A 24,151-nucleotide genomic window follows, 5' to 3' on the forward strand; every position below is an offset into this window, starting at 1 on the left:
GGAGCCTGGCGGGCTATAGTCTATGGGGTTGCAAGGAGTCGGACATGACTGAGCACATGCTTGTCTGTAAGAAGTTTCTCTTAGGGGTCCGTTCACAGTGGTTGGACTAACACTCGGAGCATCTGCTGATAGTCTCACTTGGTCCAGGCTGGCTGGGAGGGGAGGGACTAACCCCCTCCCCACCCCTGTGCTGTCACTGAGGCAGGGTAGGGCGCAGGAGTGGGGATGAAACCCCGGCACCTGGACTTCCAGTCTGGCATTGTTTCTCCTGCATCACTCTGCGCCAAAGTCATACTTCCTTTTTTGTCATCTGTATGTAATTTATCACCCTTGCCAACTGATAACTATCAATGCACAGGGGCTCTGAGAAGAAGACTTCCTCTTTGCCGTTAATAGAAATAGCAAGAGGAAGATGTGCTATTTATAAACCAATTTCATTTTCATATAAGTCATATTAGTCATCATATCCTTTTGGAATTTATTAGGAATTGTCTTTTTTTTTTTTTTTTTTTCATGCTTTGTATGAAAGCCAGCGTTTATCCCATAACCTCTCAGGTGGATGTGGTCCTGGCCAGTCCTGAAGCAGCACCCATCTGTTTTGTTGCTCAAAGCTGGGCAGACCTCAGATTTGGACCCCAGATATGGGGGCACAGTTGAATATGCTCAGAGGAGATCAGCCAGGGGTGGTGGGTGGAGGCCCCCACCATCCCTTCGAGGCCCAGCTCTGGTGTTAGGGCGCAAGGGGTTGTCCTCAGAGGAAGGAGTCATCCCGGGGCTTCAGGGATGGCAGGTTCTGTCGTATCCTTGAGGATGAACAGTCCTAATGAGCGAAAAGCCAGGTGGCTTACATACTCCCAGTGACTGAGGCTCACTCTCCCAGAGCAAATTCTTCACCATTTAGAAAGGTTATAAAGGACATCCACGTTCAATTAGTTGTTCAATAACCGAGCCAGTGAAGATACAAGATTTCCAGTGTTTCAGGACAGGAATTAAGTCTTGGCCGGTGCCAAGCCCAGCGCTGGGCACAGGTGAGTGTTTGTGTGACTGGGTGAGAGGGGAGTGGGCATGGGCAGGAAGGTATTGGCCAGTTGCTCACCAGCCCTCAGAAATGACTTGAGGTGTAGATCTGGATAAAGAGGAGAAGATTTTATCCATGGATATTCAATTTAGATTTTTTTTTTCTTTTACTAGTAAATTATTTGCCCTTTTTCTTTGTTAGCTCAAAAGTGATGAGATCCTGTCCAGATCTGCAAGGGGCATGACCCTGACTGTCAGCCAGAGGCAGGGCTCCGCCCAGCCTGTGCACCCGCCCCTGGGTGTCTTCCGATTACCCGCGTGTGCCACCTGGAGAGGTGGGAGGACGAAACTGGTCTGTTGCTGCTCGACCCACCAGCAAGCACAGACAGACCTCTGGTGCCAGCAGACCAGTTTCCAAACCAGGAAATCCAGCTCTTAAAATGTACCATTGTACCATTGTACTTCCCCATTGGAGAAGTGAATAGTTTTCATACTGCTGTGCGTTAGACCCTCCCGTGTATATAATTTAAGGTCTGCGTGCTGTCCCATACGTAGGTCAGACCGTCAAGTCTTGGGGAACTTGACAGCATCGTCCCAGTGCTGGATAGAGGTTCAATGTGAGTTTGGATGGTGAGTCCACCCCTCACCCAGCCCAGGTTATATAAACTGTAACAGTTTCCTTCTCTGCAAAATGGGAAAATCATATCCCTTGCATTGTTATGATAACTAAGCAAGCCATTTGAACTCTTTGTTACTATCACCATCTGGACGGTGTTCTAGCGGTAGTGGTGTTTGACAACAGGTAGCAGGTTTGTGGTGTTTGAAAACGGGTAGCAGGTTTGAAGGTTTGTGTCACACTGGCTTGCTGCCAAGGTGTCGTTGCCTCACGCTGGCCGTGAACTCAGTGGGCATGGAGAAATCTCTCAGACGCACTTCTGTTATCAGAGTAGCTGGCAGGCTGGAACCTTGGCCCCCAGCAGAGCAGTAGCTGGTTGGGTGTCTGGGGCTGCAGTCCTGCTGTTGATAACAGGAACGCAAAGCCGGAGGCCTTGCCTGGGGGATGTTGGGTCGGTTTTTCAATCAGGACCTGCCCTGCGTGTGCCTTAAGCCCAGATTCCACACCTGCTGTCGGGGTAGAGGTAACAGAGTGCACGTTTGTATCTGCACACGTGGGCGGGGGATGGTGGCAGGCTGGCTCCCGGAAGTGATGACTCATTCTGGAGACAAGTGTGCCAAAGATGTCTCCAGTCACAGACTGATGAAAGGAGGGCATTTGACCTTTTGGGCCTTGAGGACTGCGGGGGCAGGTTTTGGATTGACCTTCTAGGCAGCCCTGAGGGTAGGGGTAGGCGAGGGGGGGTGTGGATGCCTGTGAAAATAACACACCCAGAGCCCAGAGTCTGACTTACCTAGCCACTTGCTCAGGAAAGAAATGACAGTAACCACTCACTTTTCGGCCTGTGCTTTGCAAGGGCAAAGACCTTTTCAAAGTTATCATCATGTTCAGCGCTCTTGATGACAGCTGGTGAGTCTCATCAGAGGGGCTGGGGGAGACCTGGCCCCTAGCGCAGAGCTCCTGAATGCTGGGGGAAGTAGTCATGTCCGGGCCTCCTGACCCCTGTCCACTAAAAAAAAAATACACGCACAACCTAAAACCTGAGAGTTATGTTTTATTTGGTGACCTTACTGAGGGCTTCCCCGATAGCTCAGTTGGTGAAGAATCCCCCTGCAGTGCAGGAGACCCCAATTTGATTCCTGGGTCAGGAAGATCTGCTGGAGAAAGGATTGGCTACCCACTCCAGTATTCTTGGGCTTCCCTTGTGGCTCAGCTAGTAAAGAATCCACCTGCAATGCGGGAGACCTGCAATCCCTGGGTGGGGAAGATCCCCTGAGAAGGGAGAAGCAATCCACTCCAGTATTCTGGCCTGGAGAATTCCATGGACTGCATAGTCCATGGGGTGGGAAAGAGTAACTTTCACTTTCACCTGAGGACCATAGCCTGGGTGTTCCAGAGAGGACAGGGAGGAGCCAGGATATATAGGAAGTTTTTGCTGGGAAAAAAATGTAGTCGAATATGAAAGATCACTGCTAATCACACAAAAAATAGCCATGTCAAGTTAGTGATTTCAGTGCTCATCTGTGTACAGGAAGGTGCAGGAGTCTCACTCCTTGAAGTGATTCCCTTGATGTGCATCTTAATTGCCCACAGGGGTATCCTGTTTTTCTCTATCCTGAGTTCTTCTCAGGGTGCGCCGCTGGGTAGCTGCAGTGGCCGATGGCTTGATTGGGGGCAACATTCATTGTTTACCTGAATGGCAGGCAGTGTTATTTGTTTACTGAAATGGAAGGCAACATTTTTTTGTTGTTGTTCACACCCCTAATTTTGTGCAGTTTCTGGTTTTTTTTTTTTTTTTTAGACTAATCCTTATCTTCTGTGGCTTGTTTGCTGGCAAGAAATGCGTAATGAGCCTGTTATCTAAACTGTGTTTGCAGTGAACGTAGTTTGCAGTGAACTATGTTTGCATTGTCTTCATTAGTTCTGTGTTCCTGGGAGAGGACAATTCCCGTTTTCTTAATTTCTTCTAATTTTTGAATTTTATCACTGTTCCCCCCATACCCATACCTGCTAAGCTACTTTGAGGTGGTATGTGCACCTTGGTGTGTACACATCTGGAATTTTTTGTGATGGAAAAAAATAATTCCAAAACAAATCCCTCTCCCCTGTACGACTGCTCTCCTCACCCTCCAAGCAATCCCTGAAAGAATAAAAAGCAATTCTAAACTCCTGGTTTCTTGCTGGAGATAAAAACTTGATTTCATGAAGTTGTTATGACCAAGTCGTAGAATCATGAACTCAGAGCCCCATTCTTGAATTCGCTTTACAGCCTTTTCATCAGATTATGGTTTAGATTCTTTGCATGCCCCCGGTGATGGTGAGCTCACTCCTGCTCCATCCCTGGCCACCCCCCCCCCCCCCCCCCCCACCCCACCAGTCCCGAGCAATGAGTCAGTTCTCTTAGAAGCTTGGTGTCACAGATTGTGCTTTCCGTCCTGGCTCTGGAATGGCCTGTCTGTAATTCCAACTTTCTTTACAATCTCTGGTCACCTGGGTAGTACTGGGATACCCTGTGAACATGTGCTGAATGTTATTATCTGGCTTTTAGAACTAGACGATTGCCATCTGTTTCGCTAAAGCAAAACTGATTTTTCTGTAACTGGGCCTCACCCATTTATTGGGCTTCCTTGGTAGCTGAGTGGGTGAAGAATCCACCTGCCAACACAGGAGATGTGGGTTCGATCTCTGGGTCAGGAAGATTCCCTGGAGGAGGAAATGGCAGCCCACTCCAGTATTCTTGCCTGAAAAATCCCATGGACAGAGGAACCTGGTGGGCTATTGTCAAAAGGGTGGCAAAGAGTCAGACACGACTGAGCATGCACGTTGGCCGTGTCACCCATTTATACCAGTTCTGTCTAGTGGGATGGGGAGGCAGCGCTGAGCTCAGCAGGACAGGGAAGACTCGGGGTTCCACCTGGGCCCCCATCCTCACTGTAGCTTACCAGTTGAGCTACCCAGAATGCCACACAAAGCCGGTGCCCCCGTTCCTCGTTGGAAATGGGGTAATGATGTTAGTTCTGAGTATGCTTAGATCTTCATCAGATGAGTCCACCTCCGCAAAGGATTTCCATATGTTATGAAGTGCTGCACAGATGTTGAGTGGAAGCTTGTGTGGCCTTTTGCCTGGGATTCGGGAAGAAGTGACATTAGCCATTAGTGGTTTGCTAGGGGTTTGTCTACAGCATCTACTGGATGGGATGGGTGCTGATGGCTTTGGAGTGTTCCTTGCTCCCCAAAGCTTCCCTTGTGGCTCAGCTGGTAAAGAATCCGCCTACAATGCAGGAGACCTAGGTTTGATCCCTGGGTTGATCCCTGGAGAAGGGAAAGGCTACCCACTCCAGTATTCTGGCCTAGAGAATTCCATGGACTGTATAGTCCATGGGGTCGCAAAGAGTCAGACACGACTGAGTGACTTTTACTTCACTTGCTCCCCAAAGACAGCAGGCACCCATCATGGTTTTCCAAGTCCATTTAAGTCTTTCTCAACAAGCATCATTTTGTCTTCTCACCTCCACTTATTACCCTTGGAGTTCTTGGTTGTTGTGTCAGGTAAGAAGGTTGCACTTCCTGGCTATACTTTGCAGCTCCCTGCAGAGCCTCTCGGAAAAGCTAGGTTCAGTCTCAGGGAGGCTGGGCCGTCTGACAGAAAATTAACCTCATGCACGCTGCAGAACTTGTTTTCTCAGAGAGCCTGAAATTCTGTTTCACTCTGGACATCCTTTCCAAGATGGTCCTCAGGTTAGCCTTTACTGGAATGTGAGTGTAGGGAGGGATTTATTTTCAGTAGTTCTCTTTCATTTGCTTCTCGGATGTTCCCTCATTTCTGTGTGATCACCTGCCTCCCCATTCCTCAGGAAAGCACTAGGATATCGTGCCCACCCGTGTGGCCATGACCGCCCCAAGGTCGGCTGGGTCCTGGTAAGTGGAGCCCCCCTTCTCTGGCACAGCTCCGCACCCTCCTACCTGCCACCGCTCCCGTCCTCTTCTGCCGTGATAAGTACCAGGGGGATACAGGTGTCCGCCGTGCCCTGGTCCTTCACTCTGAGCTGTGCGTCTGTTTCAGTGTTCTAAGAGTAGGATGCAGGCAGTTTGGATGGTACCTCCTCTATTTCCACTAAACCAAGGCAAAAGTGTCCCCAACCAATGAAGCAGTTTCACTTGTTGGAAGACAATCACTGTATAGATTTAATTCAATCAGGCACCCATCATGGAAGACAATCACTGTATAGATTTAATTCAATCAGATTTAATTAAATCAATAGATTTAATTCATTTCAGAGGTACTTCACTTAATGGACAAGTAGAAGAGATGAGGCTCCTGGCAAATGCTGAAGAATGGAGTCAGCGGCAGTCTGGAAAGTAATTCAAATGCAGTCATGTGTGACAGCAACATTTCTGGGTCCCTGGGATGGGCCTGGTGCCATGTGAGGGGCTAGGCGCCCCGAGATGAGCAGGCCCCTCCCTGTCCTCAAGGAGGGCAGACAGCTTGGTGAATGAGGTCTCTCCAGCCACTGGACAAATGCTGGCCCGAGTTTATCAGGTCTCTCCAGCTGGACAAGTGACAACCTGTGTTTTATCAAGCTGCTGCCCAGGATAGGAGGAGAGGGGATCAACTGAACAGGAGAGCCTGGAGGGAGGTTCAGTTCCCAGAACAATGAGTTGATGTGGGTGTGGAGATGGACGAGGTAGCCTGACATGCAGGCGAAGACACAGAAGAGGCGATGGGACATGCAGATTAAGGAGTGACAGTAGAACTCTTGTGGGGCTTAAAGAGCTGAGGGTAGAAAGAAGTGTCAAGGTGAGGAAGGTTTAACAAAAATGGTGATTCTGAGGGTAGCGTCCACTGAGACAGCTTTGCACTCTCTTTGACCTATGCTAAGGTGAGGTTTCTCAGCCCCGAGTCCTGACCCACTATCCTTCCTGGGGCGGAGTATCTCCAGATTGGATGTTGCCTGTCATAACATCACATGTCTTTGGGCACGCCCATGAGATGAAAATGGAGAAACTTACCTTGTAGATAATGTGCCTTTGATAATGGTCTCGTTGAGAGAACTAGAAAGGGAATTAATTAAAATCACTTTTATACATTTGCATAATAAATGAATGGACCTGATTCCTGAATTTCGAGTAAGGGGGTTGGCCTGAAATAATTCAAAGGCCCATATTTAGTTTCAATAATTGATGCTTTTCAGGCTGAAGATACTCTGTTGATTATTTACGTTGCAGATGGAACCCCAGGTGGGAATATGCTTTTGGATTTTTGTGTTCCATGTATGCTATCTATTGGGGTCTAACACAAGTGCTGCAGTGGTTTCTAACTTACGGAAGAGTATCCAGGAAGACCGTATTCCAGTGGCGTGGAATAATCTTGGAAAGTCAGTAGTGTTCCAGGAGGTCAAACTGGAAGGTGTCACATTGAGAAGAATATATTTACCTGTTTTTTAACCTCAGAGTTAAGCACAGCATAGAGAACCTGAGTTTGGCAGGAGGGGTATCTTTCTGTATTTTTGAGGTCTGGCTCAGCTTTCCTTGAAAACCTTTTGCATGAGGGTTAAAGGAATCCCATTTCGAGTGGTAAGTGAAGGCTTGTTGGGTGGAGCAGGTAGCTCCTGCCAGATCCTGAGATTAAAATCAAGAGATCGAGAAGTGACTTGGAGTGGGGTGAGTGGAGAGCAGGGGTCTCAGAGCTGTTCAGCTGGAAATTTCAGCCTTTGTTTTGTGCCGGGGTCCAGCCCCAGCAGGATCCAGGGTAACCCTCAGGATGAACGGTGTCGGCGAATGAGAGAGAGAGAGAGTGAGACAAAGCTCGGGGGCTGAGTCTGAAGTTTATTTTTGCGCGGCCCCTTTATACCCTTAACAACATCTTTTTTGGGGAAGTGCATATTGCTTACACACAGGTCATCTCAAAACATTACAACAACTTGACCTTCAACAGAAACAGGATGTCACCCACATACTTTTCGTTCACAAGAGTCTTTCTTATCATTTGGCCTTCAGGCCTGCTAACATTTTATGGCTTGCACCTAGTGTGACTTAAGCAACTTCAGTAGCTGACCCTGTTTTTCTTATAATTAATCTATTTTCTTTCTAATAGGCATCATCTCTATGGGAACTAGATAGGATTACATTTTTACAGAACAGAAATGCGAAGGACTGCAGAAACAGCAGATATGGCACAAAACAGGCTCTTAGTCTAAAACTTAACTACCTGCAAGAAGTCACCAGCTAATCTCTATCTAAAGTATTTTCTATTAGGCACATTTGTGGCTATTTTATTTGTGGGGCTTTTCTCATCCCGATGAGGGACCTATGCTTAATAGTTTCTTTTGTTAGCGTACTGTGCTTAGGATGTTTAGAACAATCATGAGCATTTTTTGCAATGAGAACACATATTTATCACACAAGCCAGAATGCCAGCAAAAGGGTTTGAATTGAAGCATTTCCTTCATCCCTGGCCCCTTCATAGGGTACCAGCGTCCAGGAGATTTATTAATTAGGGTTTTAAGTTAGTCTTTATTCAGTGAAAGAGGAGCAGGAGAGCTCTCGGCAGGCAACACAAGAATCTGCAGCAGGGCAAACAAGAACAACAGCAGAAAGGGGGGAGGATACAGGGTGGGGTAGAGGCCGAGGCCAACCTGGAGGGTCCCTTATCCTAGACGGCCTTGCCTGTCAGGTATTTTCCTCATGACCTCCCATAATGGCTCCCGGCAGTTTTGTGTACAGGTTCTGCTTATCTCTGGCTGCTTCTTGAGGTTCTGAAGGCACTTTCTTCTTGAGGGCCCACACCCCCTCCGGGCCTTCTCCTGTCCTGTCTCAGTGGACACCATGGCTGGAGGGGAGGTGAAGGGCGGTTGGCAGGGGACTCTGGCTGGCCTGGCTTCTTCACCAGGAAATTAGCTTCTTCCTTGAGGCTTTGACTTCCGATGCAGCTGACAGAAGTGAAACTTGGAAAGCGGTGCCCAGCCGGTTGCCTCCTATATTCGGTACCTACTCACCAGCTCAGCTGGTAAAGAATCTGCCTGCAATGCAGGAGACCCCAGTTCGATTCCTGGGTTGGGAAGATCTGCTGGAGAAGGGATAGCCTACCCACTCCAGTATCCTTGGGCTTCCCTTGTGGCTCAGCTGGTAAGGAATCCACCTGCAGTGTGGGAGACCTGGGTTTGATCCTTGGGTTGGGAAGATCCCCTGGAGAAGGGAACAGCTACCCACTCCAGTATTCTGGCCTGGAGAATTCCATGGAATATATAGTCCATGGGATTGCAAAGAGTTGGACACGACTGAGCAACTTTCACTTTCACTCACCAGCATGTGTTTAGGAGGAGACCCTGGAGGAGTGGAAGGTCAAGGAGAGCGTGGCTGCCTCCAGCCAGTCTGTGCTTCTCGGTCAAGCAGATGCTGGAGGTGACCTGGGTCCACTTTCTCCCCTTGGTCTCCTGGACCCAGTCTGTCACTCAAAGAAACTTTTAATTTTTAAAATATATTTTTACAGTCTTTATTGAATTTATCATAATATTGCTCCTGTTTTATGTCTTGTTTTTTTTTGGCATGTGGGGTCTTAGCTCCCCGACTAGGGATCGAACCCCACCCTCTGCATTGGAAGGTGAAGTCTTAACCACTGGACTGCCCAGGAAGTCCCTCCAAGAAACTTTTTATCCAAATAATGTTCGTCTTCCTGAAATGAATTCTGGTTGATGCAGTATTTTCCGTTATCTGTGTTGTAAAAATTAAAAAAAAAAAAATTGGTAAAATACAAGACATAAAATCCAGTCTTATAACCATTTTTAAGTGAACAGCTCAATAGACTCAATATAAGTACACATACACGGCTGTGCATTCACACAGTGGACGGTCACTGTCCAACTCCAGAGCTCTTCTCACCTTGCACACCTGAAGCTCTGTCCCCATGAAACACTAACTTCCTCCGCCCTGCCCCCACCCCTGGTAATCACCATTCTGCCTTCTGCTTCTATGGGTTTATCTGCTCCGGGTACCTCATACGAGCAGGATCACATAGTATTTGTCCTTTTGTGACTAGTGTATATCACTTAGCATGATGCCCTCAAGGTTCAACCAAGCTGTAGCATGTGTCAGAATTTCATTCCTTTTGAAGACTGGATAATGTTCCGTTGTGTGTATCAGACTGCATTTTGTTTATCCATTCATCCACTGATGGCCAGTTGGGTTGTTTTTACCTTTTGGCTGTTGGGAATAATGTTGCTATAAACACAGATATATCTCTTTCAGACCTTGCTTTCCATTCTCTTGGCTGTGTACTTGGAAGTGGAATTGCTGGGTCTTAGGGTAGGTCTGTTCATGGGGTTTTCAAGGCAAGAATACTGAAGTGGTTTGCCATTCCCTTCTCTAGTGGACCACGTTTTGTCAGAACCCTCCACCATGACCTCTCTGTCTTGGGTGGCCCTACGTGAGGCATGGCTCATGGTTTCATTGAGTTGGGCAAGGCTGTGATCCAAGTGATCAGTTTGGTTAGTTTTCTTTGATTGTAGTTTCCATTTTGTCTGCCCTCTGATGGGTGAGAATAACAGGCTTGTGGAAGCTTCCTGATGGGAGGGACTGGCTGTGGGGATGACAGAGGATGAGATGGTTGGATGGCATCACCTACTTGATGGACATGAGATTGAGCAAGTTCTGGGAGCTGGTGATGGACAGGGAAGCCTGGCGTGCTACATTCCATGGGGTCACAAAGAGTCGGACATGACTGAGCAACTGAACTGAACTGAGGGAATTTTTAATTTTTAAATTTTTCTGAGGAATCACCATGCTGTGATCTATAGCTGTACCATTTACCCTCCAACAGTGTATGTAGGTTCCATATTCTTTATATCCTCACCAGTGCATGTTTTTTCCTGCTTTTTAGGCAGTAGTCATCCTAATGAGGCAGGAGATAGATGGGCCTCCAGCGAGGCATTTACAACTGGCGTCTTATTTACATTTCTCTGGGGTGAGAAAAGATGGACTTCAGGCAAGACACTTAGAACTAGCCTCCTGTTTGCATTTCCTCAGACAGGAGATAGGTGGGCTCCAGGTTAGATATTTTCAACTAGCCTCTTATTTGCACTTGGAGACAGAAATAACAGAAACAGTATAAAGAGCCAGGCTTTGTCTCCTGATGACACCTTAAGATAACAGTCATGGCAAGAACAGAGGAGGGCTAAACTCCATTTGAGTAAAAGGTCAAGAAATCATTTATTAAAGCAATTATCCTTCAATTAAAAATAAATAAATGAAAAAAAACTCTAAAAAAAAAATAAGTCATTTATTTCCCATCCTTGGGGCAAGGAAGACACTGCACATGCTCAGAAAGGTTTCTGGGGGGTCAAAAGGAGGGGGCACCACCCCATAATATGTGATGCCACCCCCCCCGCCCCCCCCAGGCCTCTGGGTTGGAATTCTTCTTGAAAAAAGTAGTGCATGGATGTTGGAGAGGGTCCTCTGGTAGGTCAGGTGAGGAAAAAGAAACCAGATAACTGGCCCAAGGAAAGCAAAGACCCAGAAGGACTGCTCTATGTAAACAACTTAACTGCTTCTTTACTGTACTCCTTCTCATTACGGGGGCCACCCACACCCTTTCTCTCCTGGTCTGCATCTCCGCCTTGCTTCTGTCTTAACTAAACCATTTCTCTGTGAGCTCTCCCATTGGTACTGTGTCTCTGATAATAAACATTATACCTGTTTTTACAGTTTTCGCCTTCTTGAGAAATGCATTTATCTGTGGCGACAGGAGCCAGGGCAGGCTTTGTTCCAGCCACTGTCTCCTGCTGGTCTAGTGGCTGGGATTCCTGGTTTTCATCCCGACCACCCAGGTTCGATTCCTGGGCAGGGAACTAAGATCTCACTTCAAGCCACCGCTCACTGCTGCATCTCTGAAATCACAAATAGGTGTGAGGTGGTAGTGAGTGTTCTCCCCTTTTAAAAAATTCTCAGTGCTCGGTTCCAGCTGGCTTAGGGCATAGACACTGACAGTTCCTAGGAGCGTGTTGGCAGGTGGGGCCCTGGCTCCGTCATTTCTTAAGGATTGTAGAACAGATTTTCTGCTTTGGAATGGAGATATTTTCAGATTTGCAAATAAGTTATTCAATAGAGAGGGTAGCTAAAGATTTCAAAGCAACTTCTGATTATTTGTGGTAGGAAGAACACATCAGCCCACCCATGGCCCATGCACAGGGGAAATCCCAGGGCTGGAAATCGAGGAATTGAAGTCTGGCTCTGTCTTAGTGGTGGGGAGCTCGCCTAAGCCATGTCCCACCTCTGGGCTTATTTCTTTAAAACGAGGGTGTTGGGACACAAGCTCAGTCAGGATCCTGCCAGCTTCAGAATTCTCAGTTTCTGCCCATTTACCTTGAATTTACTCATTGGTGGGTGGGGGAAGGAGCTTCATTCTCGAGGACAAGAGCACAGAGCAACATTTCATTTAAATTATGGAAGATGCCCTTGCAGTTGCTAAGGATTGAAGACTGCAGCCTTTATCTTTGGATGATGGAGCTGGACCTGGACCTTGCCAGTCACCCAGTCCAGTATGCTCATTTGACAGATGAGAGGCTAGGACACAGAGCTGATAATACCATCCAGTTATGAGCTTTCTCTTGAATAAAAAATGCCAGCCAGCAGGTCCTGAGACCTTCTCAGGAGCCCTGCCAGCAGAGTGGTGACACTGGCCTGGGTTCAGGACCGCGATGCTGGGGAGCGGTCATTCAGGGGTCACTGTCATTCAGGGGTGGGCAGAGCCCATATGTGAGGGTGGTGAAGTTGGAGGAAGCTGTGGGGGATGGGAGAGGGGCTCAACAGAACCAAAGCCAACGTCAGATTCCAGGTCAGTGATCTGGGGCATTTGCTGCATTGCACATTTGCTTGTCCTTCAGTTTTCCTACCTGAAAGGCCTTATACCTACAGGGTTATTGTGAGAATCACGTGACAGAAGGGGCTTTCCCAGGTGGTGCTAGTGGTAAAGAACCCGCCTGACAATGTAGGAGATGCCTGGGTCAGGACGATCCCCTGGAGGAGGGCACGGCAACCCACTCCGGAGAATTCTTGCCTGGAGAATCCTGTGGACAGAGGAGCCTGGCGAACTCCAGCCCGTAGGGTTGAACACAACTGAAGTGACTTAGCATGCATGCACACATGTGATAGAAATTGTAAAAAAAAATGTTATTTTACTGCAGGCACTGTTGTCTCATGAGCCCAATATGTTAAAATCTAGGTTGACCATTGTGGTGATGCTTTCCTGTTATAAAGTGACTCCCTAGAGAAAGTGTCGGGGTTATAAACAGTCCTTTTCTGTATGACTCAGGAAATGTCCCGCCTCCCCTTGTGCATGGACTTGGTTAACCTGCGCCACTAAGCCAGCTTAGAACGTGTGTGATTTTATGTATTTAGGTACCTGGCCCTTAGTTAGTGGTGGAGGCTGTGCAGCTGGGAGGCAGATCTGTGCATCTCTGAATGTGTTTACTGAAGGTCGGCTTCCTTCTGCATCTGAGGGAGGAAGTGTATTAATCCAGAGAACGTCATTTAAAGTTGTACCATGAGCCAGAGGACTTTCTCATGCTCTTTTCTTTGAGGGTTTTGCTCACTGCTTCAGGTCTCTGGCTTGTTCTGTTAGAATCAAATCAGCAGTTCTTGTCTGCATGCAGGGCAGTTGACTGATCACTTTAGTGCTTCAGTTTCCTTTTTTGGGAGCAGGGAAAGTCATAATCACTTCTGCTTATGTTGTAGGGGTTGAGATGAGAGGCTCATAAAAGGTAGTTTCTTTTTTTTTGGTAATAATTTGAAAGGACCAGGCTTGATCCTTGGCCTCAAGGAGAATCTTACTTCACTGAGTGACATGAAAACCACATGACAAAATGGACACACATCAGAGCAAGAACGTTCACGATTCCAAGCTGTGTAAATGGAGGTTTGTCAGGGCCAGGTGGGCACACATGCGCCGTGGCGGCTGCTGGAGTCATCCTAGGGACCCTGGGTGGTGGTCAGTGTGGTCAGTCCCATGAGCTCCTGGTTAGATCTGCTGAGGAATTGGGGTCTGTGGGTAGGGAAGCCGGCCGAGGGCTGGGGACCCGTCGGTTGGAAGTCACGTTGTGTGACCCCTCGGTGCTCAGATGATATTGAAACCACGTGGCCTCACGAGTCCACCAGAGTGTACAGAGTGGAAGGGACAGAAGTGTGTGGACTCGGCCCTGCAGTGGAGGTGCAGCTGGAGCCAGAGGAGGCAGAACCAGTGGGGGCAGGACCGTGAGCTACATCCCCAGGGGAGGCTGGGCCCATCTGAGCGTCCAAGTCCCATCAGGGTGGGTGACCGGCATCTGCAGGGCGGGCGACCGGCATCTGGAGGGCGGGCGAGGCCGTCTGGGTAGCTGGGCAGGTGCGGGTCACACTGGGGTGGCCGGTGGAGCCCAAGCTGTGAGGAGAGGACCAGGGCCCAGCGCTGCGGGGGCTCCTGTTACTCTGGCCCCCAACATTTGCCTCGTTTCTCCCGTCACTGCCGCCCTTCAAGCTGGCATCTTTTCTTGTCCGCGCGGTCAGCAGCAGCCACAGAGTGGCCTGCCTGCCTTCAGGGTCTTTTCCTGCCAGCCTTTCCTGCCGCAATGCTCTTTCTGAGTCGTGGACCGAGTCATCATTTTGTGTTCCCGAGTCCCCTAAGGCTTCCTGTTGCTACCACGTGCTGGCCCGTCTCCTCGCAGGTGTCCACTCTGGTCCCCCACTGCGCGTTCCCTCTGCAGGTGCCGCCCCTCTGTCTGGGGCGCACATCTCTCCACATATGGTGTCCTGTCCGCCTCTCTCTGCCAGTGAGCATCCCCACATTCCTCCGGGCCAGCCGACTGCCAGCTCCTCTGTGATGTCTCTCCTCCTCCCCTGGACAGAATTCCCTCAGTTCAATTCAGTTCATTTGAGTCGCTTAGTCGTGTCCAATTCTTTGCCACCCCATGGACTGCAGCATGACAGGCCTCCATGTCCATCGCCAACTCCCGGAGCTTACTCAAACTCATGTCCATTCAGTTGGTGATGCCATCCAACGATCTCATCCTCTGTTGTCCCCTTCTTCTCCCGCCTTCAATCTTTCCCAGCATCAGGGTCTTGTCAGAGAAGTCAGCTCTTCGCATCAGGTGGCCAAAGTATTGGAGTTTCAGCTTCAGCACCGATCCTTCCAATGAATATTCAGGACTGGTTTCCTTTAGGATGGACTGGTTGGATCTCCTTACAGTCCAAGGGACTCTCAAGAGTCTTCTTCAACACCACAGTTCAAAAGCATCAGTTCTTTGGTGCTCAACTTTCTTTATAGTCCAACTCTCACATGCTTACGTGACTACTGGAAAAGCCATAGCTTTGACTAGACGGACCTTTGTTGGCAAAGTGAATTCCCTCAGTGTCTCCTTAAAAGAGACAGCCTCACGGATGTGCATTCTCCTTCTCGAGCCCAAGTTCCTCTGGGGGAGGGGGCCTGCATCTTTTGAATCTGTCTTCCTAGCACCAGGCCCCTTGCAGAGTAGCGGCCCTGGATGTTTGCTTAGGGGACTCCAGTGGGTCAGCTGTGCAGAAAACCTGAAGTCTGGCACAGATATCCCTCAGGATGTGAGAGCATGGGGCAGGCAGGCAAGGCCCAGGGTGGAAATTGTTCAAAATAGAAGTCACTCTTTTTTTTTTCCTTTTCAAGGAAAAATAGTCATTTGTCTCTAGTAATATTATTACATACCTACTCTTTTTGGGTTTCCCTGGTGGCTCAGCTGGTAAAGAATCCACCTGCAATGCAGGAGACCTGGGTTCGATCCCAGGGTTGGGAAGATCCCCTGGAGAAGGGAAAGGCTACCCACTCCAGTATTCTGGCCTAGAGAATCCCATGGCCTGTATAGTTCATGGGGTCACAAAGAGTCAGACATGACTGAGTGACTTTCACTTCATGTCACTTTACTCTTTTTGGCGTGGTGGGGAATATGAAAGATTTCATGTACAGTCTCTCTTAAGAGTCTTGAGATTTGGTTTGTAAAACCTGCGCATGAGTTAGAGCAAGAACCTTAAGGACGGTGTCAACAGGTACCATGGATTCAGAGAGAAGCGGCCCAGGGACAACTGAGACTAGGCCTTGCCTGGTGGCCAGGGTTTGGGGTGGGGGTAGCTGAGTGAGTGGAGAAGGAAATGGCAACCCACTCCAGTGTTCTTGCCTGGAGAATCCCAGGGATGGCGGAGCCTGGTGGGCTGCCGTCTAAGGGGTCGCACAGAGTCAGACACAACTGAAGCGACTTAGCAGCAGTAGCAGCAGCAGCTGAGTGAGGCGTAGGAGTCCCATTCAGGTAGAACAAAATGCCCTGAGCAGGGTGTGAAGTCGGGCGTGCAGTGCACACACGTTCATCCTGATTGGCTCTAGTGAAAGTGTCAGTCGCTCAGTTGTGTCTGACTCTCTGTGACCCCACGGACAGTAGCCCAGCAGGCTTCCCTATCCATGGGATTCTCCAGGCAGGGATACTGGAGAAGGTTGTTATTTCCTTCTCCAGGGGATCTTCCTGACCCAGGGACGGAACCCGGGTCTCCTGCGTTGCAGGCAGATCCTTTACCATCTGAGCCTTCTCTGGAGCTGAATTAATTGCGTGTGTGTCTCGCTTGTGTCTCTGTTGCCCAGGCTCAGACCATGAACTACGTCGGGCAGCTGGCGGGCCAGGTGTTCGTCACTGTGAAGGAGCTCTACAAGGGGCTGAACCCCGCCACCCTGTCGGGATGCATCGACATCATCGTGGTCCGCCAGCCCAATGGGAGCCTGCAGTGTTCCCCCTTCCATGTACGCTTCGGGAAGATGGGGGTCCTGCGCTCCCGGGAGAAGGTGGTGAGTGGCCTGGGGGCAGGGGCCCTCCTTAGAGAGACTCTTCGCATTTCTACAGCCTTGTGTATCCGGAGCTCCTTGAGGACCCTGAGGGTTAGCTCTCCTTCGGGAAGGCTGGTCCCTAAGTTGACAATTACCAACTGTTCTCGTTAACTGTGACTGTGTCAATTTCTCTAAGATTTATAGTGGCACAAAGCAACTATTTATTAAACTCTGGGGGGGTCTGGCATGCATGCCAAAAACAGGAGGCTGGCTAGTTTCTGCTCTTCGCTGCCTGGGGCCTCAGCTGAAGACTTGGGGTCGGAGGCTGGGCTCCTCCGTGGATGCTCTGGCTCACCAGGAGGGTGGGCCTTGGCTGGACTCTGAGCTGAGGCTGTCGTCCAGAACGCCTCTGTCCTCTCCATGTGGCCTCGGCTTCCTCACACCATGGTGGCTGGCTGCAAGGGCGAGCCTCTTGCAAGGGAGGGAGCCGGGCGAACTAGCTTCAGTAGTCACTGCTGCTGTGTTCAACTCACTGGGCAATTACAAGCCTGTGGGGATCCAGGGGGTGGTGGTGGGGGGAGTAGACTCTGTTTCTTTTTCTTTTTGGCTATGCTGTGACGTATGGGATCTTAGTTCCCTGACCAGGGATCGAACCCATGCCCCCCGCATTGGAAGCGTGGAGTCTTAGCCCCTGGAGCACCAGAGAGGTCTCCTAGACTCTGTTTCTTGATGGACCAGATTGACCTGTTGAGATTAGGGACTGTGAGATATTTGGGGGTGTATGTAACTGAAGTGTGTGTAGAGACCTGGGCATTCCCCGTGACGTTTCCTGTTGTGGTGAAGTATGTTTTTCCTTCAGGTTGACATAGAAATCAACGGGGAATCTGTGGATTTGCACATGAAACTGGGAGATAATGGAGAAGCATTTTTTGTTCAAGAGACTGATAACGATCAGGTGAGGACAGCTGGGTGATGCTTGCATGCATGCTCAGTCACTCAGTCATGTCTGAAGCTTTGCGACCCCATGGACCGTAGCTCACCAGGCTCCTCTGTCCGTGGGATTTCTCCAGCAGGAATACTGGAGTGGGTTGCCATTTCCTCCTCCAGAGGATCTTCCGATGCAGGGATCGAACCTGTCTCCTGCCTTGGCAGGGGGATTCTTCACTGCTGAGCCACCTGGGAAGCTGGGTGGTGATGCTTACTTCCTAGTTTTGAGCTTTGTGGGATGCTTCTCTGGATGATGCAGGAGAAGTGCAGGTGCCTGCTGAGTGGGTGAGGGTGGAGGAGGAAATTGGCTTTTTCCTGTACCAGGGGATCGAGCCGCAGGGTGGGTGTGTGCTGGGTCCACACGGAGACACATTGGTCCCCGCCTCCTGCATTTGCTCTCTGTTTCCAGGGAGACAGAGGAGCTGAAGGATGCTGGCCTGAAGCCATCATCCAAAGCGTACAGATTACACCTGTGTGTCAAGTCTTGCGTGCTCTTAGTTTTGCTTAGTGAATGTCCAGATCACATTAATTTTTTATTATTAAAAACTGGTTAACAGCTCTATTAAGATATAATTTTTATACCATGTGGTTTATCCATCTCAAGTGTGCAGTTCTGTGGATTTTAGTATTTTCACAGATACCTACACTGATCACATAGTCAATTTTTAGAGCTTCTTCATCACCTCAGAGGCAGGCTATCCCCTCCCCTCTCCCTAAACCCCTAACTCCCCACCACCATGAGCCCTCTAATTAGCAACCACTAATCTACTTTCTGTCTCTATAGACCTCCCTAATCTGAGCTTTCATCTGAATAGAATCTCATGGTTTGTGATCTTTTGCACCTGGCTTCTTTCATGTACTGTAATATTTTCAAGAGTCACCCGTATTGTGTCTGTGTCAGTACTCCATTCCTTTATTTGGCTGGATAATATTCCACTGTATCTACCGACTATGTTTAGTCTATCTTTTCATGTGCTGGTGGACACTTGGGTTTGTTTCTACCTTTTGGCCACTGTGAATAATGCTGTGTACAGGTTTTCATGTAGGCATGTGTTTTCACTTTGGGGAGTTTGTACCTGGGAATGGAATTGCTGAGTCATTTATTTTTGTTGTGCAGTCGCCAAGTCGTGTCCAACTCTTTGCCACCCCATGGACTGCAGCACGCCAGGCTTCCCTGTCCCTCACCATCTCCTGGATTTTGCCCAAGTTCACATCGATTGAATTGATGATGCCATCCAACCATCTGGTCCTCTGTCTCCCTCTTCTCCCACCTTCAATCTTTCCCAGCATCAGGGTCTTTTCCAATGAGTCAGCTGTTTGCATCAGGTGGCCAAAGTATTGGAGCTTTGGCTTCAGCATCAGCCCTTCCAAAGAGTATTTAGAGTTGATTTCCTTTAAAATTGACTGATTTGATCTCTTTGATGTCCAGGGGACTCTCAAGAGTCTTCTCCAGCAGCACTGAGTTTCACACTGAGGAGCTGCCAGACTGTTGTCTAAAGCCGCTTCGCCATTTTCTGTTCCCAGCAGCAGTGCACGAGGGGTCCGATCTGTCTGTAGCCTCAGCAATACTTTCTCTCTGGCCGTGTGATTCTAGCCATCCCAGTGGGCGTGAAGTGGTGTCTCATTGTGGTGTGGATTTGCATTTCCCATTGCCATGATGTTGAGCACTTCTTCACATGCTTATTGACCTTGTGTATGTATTCTTTGGAGAAGTGTCTGTTCAGATCCTTTGATCATTTTTTTTATTGGGTTATTTGTCTTCTTATCATTTTAGCTGTAAGAGTTCAGTATATAGTCCAGAAATAAGTCCCTTTTATGATTTGTTAAGGGACTTATATGATTTATAAGAGAGATGATTTGTAAAGATTTTCCTCCGTGGTGTGAGCTGTCTTTTCTCTTGATGTTATTCTTTGAAACCAAAACTTTTCAATTTTGATGAAGTCCATTTTATCTGCTTTTTCCTTGCGGCTTATGATTTTGTTGTCATGTCTAAGAATCCTTTGCCAAATTCCAAGTCATGAAGATTTACCGCATGTTTTCTTCTAAGATAAACCATTTCTTTTCACTCATTTATTCACTGAGAAAGTCACTATGAAGGGATCTGATATAGTGATTCCTCAGTAAAATCCGCTTGAACTGGTTCCTTTATGGGAAGATAGCCTGGCTATCAAGGAATGGCTCTGAGTAGCTTCAGGCTCTAAAATGAATACCCACAGTTTCAATCTTAGGACAAAACTGTCCCAGGCTTTGCTTTCTTTCAGTCTCCCCAGAGGTGTGACCTATTTCCCATCCCTCCCAGCCTCAACCTCACCTTCCAGGTGTGGATTTTATACGTGCAGTACATGATTTGATGTTCTCTAAGCCTCTTAATTTTATTTGGCTTTTAGCTGCACCAGAAAAACTTTCTTTAAAAATTATTATCATCATCTTAATTCAGTGTGTATTAAAAATACACACACGCATTCTCGTTTACACACACACATACACACACACACTGGAGTGCAAAATTGAGTTCAGTTCCCAGGGTAATATAATAACCTCAAGCTGATTTTTCCTCTTTTCTCTGGAAATTTCAGACCATGTTGAATTTTGGTAGTCTGAAATGACTGAAAATTACCTCCGCTGTCTTATAATTATGAAAACGCAGGATTCAGTACAAAATGGCATTTAGTGACATGTTGACTTCATGACCATCTATCAAATCCTGCAGCCACGTCCCCAGATCACCGTGACATTTGGTTGCCCTGTGCTCCTCATTGCACCCCTCCACCTGTGCTTGGACCCCTGAATTAATGCTGGCGGGTCGTCAGCACCATCCCAACCCTTAGCCCCTGCCCCCCCTCCCTGGCCCCTGCCCCCAGCTAACCAGGTTCCTTCTCAGACATGTTTGCTGCCCTTCAGGAGGTGATCCCCATGCACCTGGCCACCTCCCCAATCCTGTCGGAAGGAGCCTCGAGGATGGAGTCCCAGCTGAAGAGGAACTCCGCAGATCGGATAAGAGGCCTGGACGCCAACACGTCAGCCCAGGTCTCCCCTCCCAGTGAGACCCCGTCTAGTGGCTCTTTAGTGAAGAAGCGCAGGAAGAGGAGGAGGAAGTCGCAGCTGGACAGCCTGAAAAGGGACGAGAACATGAACACGTCTGAGGATGAAGACATGTTCCCCATAGAGATGAGCTCGGACGAGGAGGCTGAGCCGCTGGACAGCAGTAGGTAAGTGTGGGTGGCAGAAGGCGTGCGCTAGGTGAATTCAGTGTTTCGAATGGTCCTGTTTTTTTTAACTGATGTATACTTGATTCACGGTGTTATGTTAGTTTCAGATGTACAGCAAAGTGATTCATTTAGATGTGTATATATTCTTTTTCAGATTCTTTTCCGTTATAAGTCATGATGAAATATTGAGTAGAGTTCCCTCTGCTATGTAGTAGGTCCTTGTGGGTTACCTATGTTGCACATAGCGTGTAAATGTTAATTCCAAACTCCTCTCCCCTGCTTTCCCCTTTGGTAACCATAAGTTTGTTTTCTATGTCCTTGCTTCTATTTCTGTTTTATATATAAGTTCATTTGTATCTTTTTCTTTTTTAAAGATTCCACATGTTAAGTGCTATCAAATGGTATTTGTTTTTCTCAGTTTGGCTTAGTGTGATAATCTCTAGGTCCATCCATGTTGCTGCAAATGGCATTATTTTATTATTTTTTAAGTCTGAGTAATATCCCACTGTATATAGGTTCCACCTCTTCTTTATCCATTCATCTATCGATGGACCTTTAGATTGCTTCCATGTCTTAGCTGTTGTAAATAGTGCTGCTATGAACATTGGGATGCAGGTATCATTTTGAATTATGGTTTTCTCCTCTTGTATTTGCCCAAGAGTGGGATTACAGTAGAAAGATTTTTATAAACGTTCCCCTCCCCCCCAGAATTTCTTATTTTTCTGTTAATGCATTTAAGACTGGGTTTTGGAATCCTGCAGGCCCGATTCTAGAGTCACATGAAGATGGGATGGACGTTGTAACCGAGACAGGATTGATAATAGCCTTGGTGATAACTCCAGCCTTCCAGATCAGAACCAAGAAACGGGGGTTCAGGAAGTGAACACTTCATGCACCAAACTGTTGTTTCAGAATCTCCTTATTCTCACTTGACCACCAACTATGAGCCCGGCAGTTGGACCGATAGATAGCCGGGGGCTGACCTGTGATAGACTTAGGGCCACAGGTGAATCTAGAACGTGATCAGTTTATCCACAAGCAAACTTCTCCTTTTCAGTTTTCATGAGGCCCAAAGTTGAGTTGGACACATGTTTTATTTTTCTTTGCTTTTAATAGTGTGGTGAAATTCTATTTCTGTGAATTACTATTTTGGTGAACAGTGCCAGTTTTGAAAGCCAAACTCATTCAGATTTTTATGCAATTCAATGTAATTTGTGATCACTGTTTTTGTGTCTTGTTAACACAGAAGGATGGATAACCGAATCACTTTACTGTACACGCGAACCTGACCCAACATTGTAAATTAACTGTACTTCAGTTAAAAAACAAAAGGACGAAGAAGAAACACAGGATTCACCTCGTGCTTTGTTATTTAGAATTTTTGTTTTTCCAGCTAAAACGTAGTGGCCTGTGGGCAATGTTGCTTTACCTGACTGTGGCCTCTGCTTTGCTGTGGGCTCAGAAGCGGGTGGTGGTTGTTGTTGAGTAGCTCAGTCGTGTCCGACTCTTTGTGACCCTGTGGACTGCAGCACGCCAGGCTTCCCAGTCCTTCACTGTCTCCTGGAGTTTGCTCAAACTCATGTCCAACCATCCAACCATCTCATCCTCTGTCGTCCCCTTCTCCTTCCACCTTCAATCTTTCCCAGCATCAGGGTCTTTTCCAATGAGTCAGCTCTTCGCATCAGGTGGCCAAAGTATTGGAACTTCAGGTTCCATGTCAGTTCTTCCAATGAAAATTCAGGGTTGATTTCCTTTAGGATTGACTGGTTTGATCTTGCTGTCCAAAGGACTCTGAAGAATCTTTTCTAGCACTGCAGTTCGAAAGTATCGCTTCTTTGACTCTCAGTCTTCTTTAAGGGAGGGTGGTCAGGCTTATTACAGTCACCTGCCCTGTATGGCTTCTAATTGCAGAGTTTAGGGTCAGATGTTTGAGGTCACATCAAAAACAGACAGGTGGCCTTTGCATGGGTGAAATAGTGAGTCATATTTCTAATTAAAGCATGCTGTGCCTGAAAGGAGGTAGGTTTGCAGCCATTTTGCAAGTATAAGATAGGATTGGTTGTGTCATTTATTTATTGTGCTGGATGAAACATTGTCTCTGTTTGGCCATTCAGGGATTTGGTAGCTCAGTCACGCATGGCAAGAGTTTTACAACCTCTGGGTCCAGTTTCGGGTGCCATCCACCTCTCAGGCTTTTGCGAGATGAAGTGTGAAAGATGAATCTGTAGGGCTTACAGTGTAACTGGGCTTCCCTGGTAGACAGTGGTAAAGAATCCTCCTGGCAATGCAGAAGATGTGAGTTTGATCCCTGGGTCGGGAAGATCCTCTGGAGGAGGAAATGGCAACCCACTCCAGTATTCTTGTCTGGAGAATCCTATGGATAGAAGAGCCTGGAGGGCTACAGTCCATGGGGTCACAAAGAGTAGAAGACTGAGCACACACCACATGGTGTAACTAACAGTAACAAGCAGTGTGGTCATCAAGCCCCTGTCTAAGTCCAAGTTCTTGAACTTAATCATTTTCCAGTTATAATTCAGCCAAAGCGTGAACATATAAAACATTTCTCTGAGTAACTTTTTTCATTTCCACTGCCCAGAATATCCCTGGGTGTATACCAGGAGATCATGTTGATCTACAAAGCATTAGAGATAAGGAGAAATAGAAACTTGCCTTTATTATGTATTTATCAGTAAAATCTCTTTGACTTTGATGTTTTTTGTTTTTTTCTCTTTCTCCAGAACTCTTCCTGATGATATACCTCCATTCCAAGAAGATGTCCCTAAGGAGAGCCATTCCCCTGTCATGACTTACCCTCAGTCAGCCTCTTACCCTAATTCTGACAGAGAGTGGTCACCCAACGCCAGGTGAATGGCTGGTGTATGTCCATGTGTGTTTACCTGTCCTGGTCCAGAGGATTCCAAGTCAGTCACAGGAGGCATGTTTCACAGTGAAATCTACGTAAAAAATGAATAGAATTAGAACCCCCCAAAATTCAGCTTAGGCTAAAAGGTACAGATCAGGATTAAACATGGAACATGAGCAGATCATAAACTTCTATCTAGTAGCAAAATCAAACCACAGATGTGAAAGGGAAACCGCGTGTTAAGTTACATAAAGCTTATTGTCAGGAGGAGAAAACAGTGACAGCCTTTTTGGATACTTACCCCTAAAGTGAGATTCAGGAGCAGGGCAGCTGCATCAGGGGCCCTGAGGTCATTTGGGGCTGTGAGAACGATGCCGTCTTCCCCCGCTGCCCTCTGATTTTGGTTTCCCCGGAATGGACTCTCAGGGGCCATAGACTTCCTGTAGGAGGCTGGAGAACCACAGCTGCTCAGTGTGAGAGAAGACTCGAGAACATTTCAGGCTGTGAAGCGTGTGAGGACACGTGAGCCCTTCTGAGCATTTTCCAGAAGGACTGGGCAGGGGACAGATCTGAAGCATGTGGGGATGATTATCACCCCCGTCGGGACAAAAACTGGTTCTTGGGTGGCAAAAAAGTATTAGAGATTACAATAGCCA

General features: G+C 47.8%; 1 protein-coding gene across 2 annotated transcripts in view; it reads left to right on the forward strand.

Moving 5' to 3' along the window:
- The window catches only part of LPIN1 (lipin 1), a 125,626-nt gene that overhangs the window by 59,310 nt on the left and 42,165 nt on the right, over window positions 1–24,151 (forward strand). For both annotated transcript variants that reach the window (XM_043917095.1, XM_043917096.1), the window contains exons 3-6: window positions 16,257–16,457; window positions 17,296–17,391; window positions 20,325–20,632; window positions 23,371–23,496. In XM_043917095.1, coding sequence (XP_043773030.1) covers window positions 16,257–16,457; window positions 17,296–17,391; window positions 20,325–20,632; window positions 23,371–23,496 — 731 coding nt within the window. The remainder of the gene's footprint in view (window positions 1–16,256; window positions 16,458–17,295; window positions 17,392–20,324; window positions 20,633–23,370; window positions 23,497–24,151) is intronic.

The sequence above is a fragment of the Cervus elaphus genome, chromosome 11 (assembly GCF_910594005.1).
Source record: "Cervus elaphus chromosome 11, mCerEla1.1, whole genome shotgun sequence".
NCBI lineage: Eukaryota > Metazoa > Chordata > Mammalia > Artiodactyla > Cervidae > Cervus > Cervus elaphus.